Source organism: Quercus robur, chromosome 7 (assembly GCF_932294415.1).
Source record: "Quercus robur chromosome 7, dhQueRobu3.1, whole genome shotgun sequence".
In the NCBI taxonomy this organism is placed as follows: domain Eukaryota; kingdom Viridiplantae; phylum Streptophyta; class Magnoliopsida; order Fagales; family Fagaceae; genus Quercus; species Quercus robur.
In genome coordinates, this window is record NC_065540.1 from 22397073 (window position 1) to 22399069 (window position 1997).

The 1997-nt window shown below is 32.2% G+C and overlaps 1 protein-coding gene across 1 annotated transcript; it reads left to right on the plus strand.

Moving 5' to 3' along the window:
• The first annotated feature begins 445 nt into the window (after nt 1–445).
• Nucleotides 446–1266, plus strand: LOC126690869 (uncharacterized). The gene has a single exon (XM_050385987.1). It carries the CDS (start codon nt 537–539, stop codon nt 1023–1025), a length of 489 nt encoding a protein of 162 aa, XP_050241944.1. The 5' UTR covers nt 446–536; the 3' UTR covers nt 1026–1266.
• The last annotated feature ends 731 nt before the right edge of the window (nt 1267–1997 follow it).

Sequence of the window (1997 nt, forward strand, 5' to 3'; positions counted from 1 at the left end):
TCAAACGGGCACAGTACAATATACATAGTTAAAGTTCAGTTTTTCCTTTTTTGGTCACAATATGAAGTTAGAGAACCTGTAGAATAATTCTTCTGAGTTCTGAAGCAGAAAGAAATAACCTAATTTCCCATCAAAAAAAAAAAAAAAGAAATAACCTAACACACAAGAAAATTTCGACCCATGAAGACTTTGACTGACTTTGTCTCACTAGCTACTTTTGATTACTCTTTCAACTGCACCATTAAAAATAATAAAAATAAAAATAAAATCATTCAAGAGAAACAGCCGGCAAACTCTACGAGATCAACAATCATTTTTTAAAAATAAAAGCAACAAAGACTAATTCAAACAAAGCATTCGAATAGACAGATATTGCAATTTTTCAAAGACGTCACTCAAAAAAGTCACTCCCTCCTCCAATATTATAAATACAGGTGGTTTTTGAGCTAAACTGCAGAACTAGCAAGGAAAAAGAGCTGTGATATACAATTGGGTGACCGCAAATTCATTCATTCATACATTCATTCACAATTAAGATGAACTTCCAAACAAAAAAACATTCTTTGGAGTTGCAGGGTCCAAGGCCTGCACCTCTTAAAGTGAGCGAAAACTCCTCAAAGATCAAGAAGTCGAATCGAAGACGGTCTCCGGTTATAATATATCTCCAATCTCCTAAGGTTATTCACGTAAGACCTGAGGAGTTTAAGGGAATAGTTCAACAACTTACTGGGAATAACAATCAAGCTGCACCAAGTAGAGTTGCTGCTACTGCTGCTGCTTCGGCTTCAACTTCTCAATATAATTCTTACACTTCTACCTCTAGTGTAATGGTGGATGCTCATGATCAAAACATGGGCATGGGCATGGGCATGGGCATGGGAATCTCAAGCGCAGCCCAACGGACATTTGATTATAGTACTGGGGTACTAGACTATGGTGCTGCTGATCCAGGTTTTGGAATACCTACTACTTCCTCCAACTTTGCTGAATATCCTAGCTTCTATATGAACCTAGATCATTGTTAAATGCAAAGGGATTTGACCTAGATTAGATGCTGCTTTTGGGGTTTTTTTTTTTTTTTTTTTTTGCGCCCATATTTTTTTTTTTTTTTTGTATTTTTTATAGGATATACCTTGTATTTTTTTTAGATAGGATTCTCATATGATCCAAATCTAATTAGGAAATTTCATTATCAATTCATTACAGCAAATTCAAATCTTCTGTTTTATTTTTTGTATTCCTTTAAACGATAGACTGCAATCTTGTAAGCACATGGCCTTCAAAAATAATAAAAAAGTCCAAGCTCATGAAGTAGGTAAAGAAGTTTCAATATTGGCCACTGACAGTTACATCATTTGTGATTTCATTAAGCATAAAAAACTTCAAGCAAATTGAACTTCTGTACTCCTAACCACTTCAAAAACTTGGCCTCTGCTTTAGCCGGCCAAAAAACAACACAAAAAGTAGAAGTAACCACATACATACATGCAAATATGCCATGCATGCATCTTGCATCTTGAGGTCTCCATAGTCCTTCCATGAACCAATTGGTACGAATTTCCATGAAATTTTTAGTTTATTTAATGACTCATTAATATTTTTTTGTTAATAAACGAATGTGACATAGTTTTTATACGTACAAATTAATGTTAGATTGAAAGACCATTATAATCTCACAATTACATTTAGAGAAGATTTTCTTTGTCATATCATCTCTAAAAACTATATATATATATATATATATATATATATATTTATATATTTGATCAAGGCCATATTATAACTTTCAAGTAGAGTTTGTGGTATACTTCAGTGGTGGTTCTAGGAATTTTTTTTATGATGGTCACTAAGAAATTTAAATTATACAAAATTTAATAAAAAGATAACTTTAATATATCAATGTCACAAGAAAAAAAAAACACTCAAATACATGAAATATTACAATTTTTTGTACTAGAAAAGAGAGAGAAAAGAAGAAGACTAATAAGTGATAAAGT

Excerpts from the sequence above, each read along its gene's own strand:
- LOC126690869 (XM_050385987.1), top strand. The coding sequence starts at position 537 with ATGAACTTCCAAACAAAAAAACATTCTTTGGAGTTGCAGGGTCCAAGG.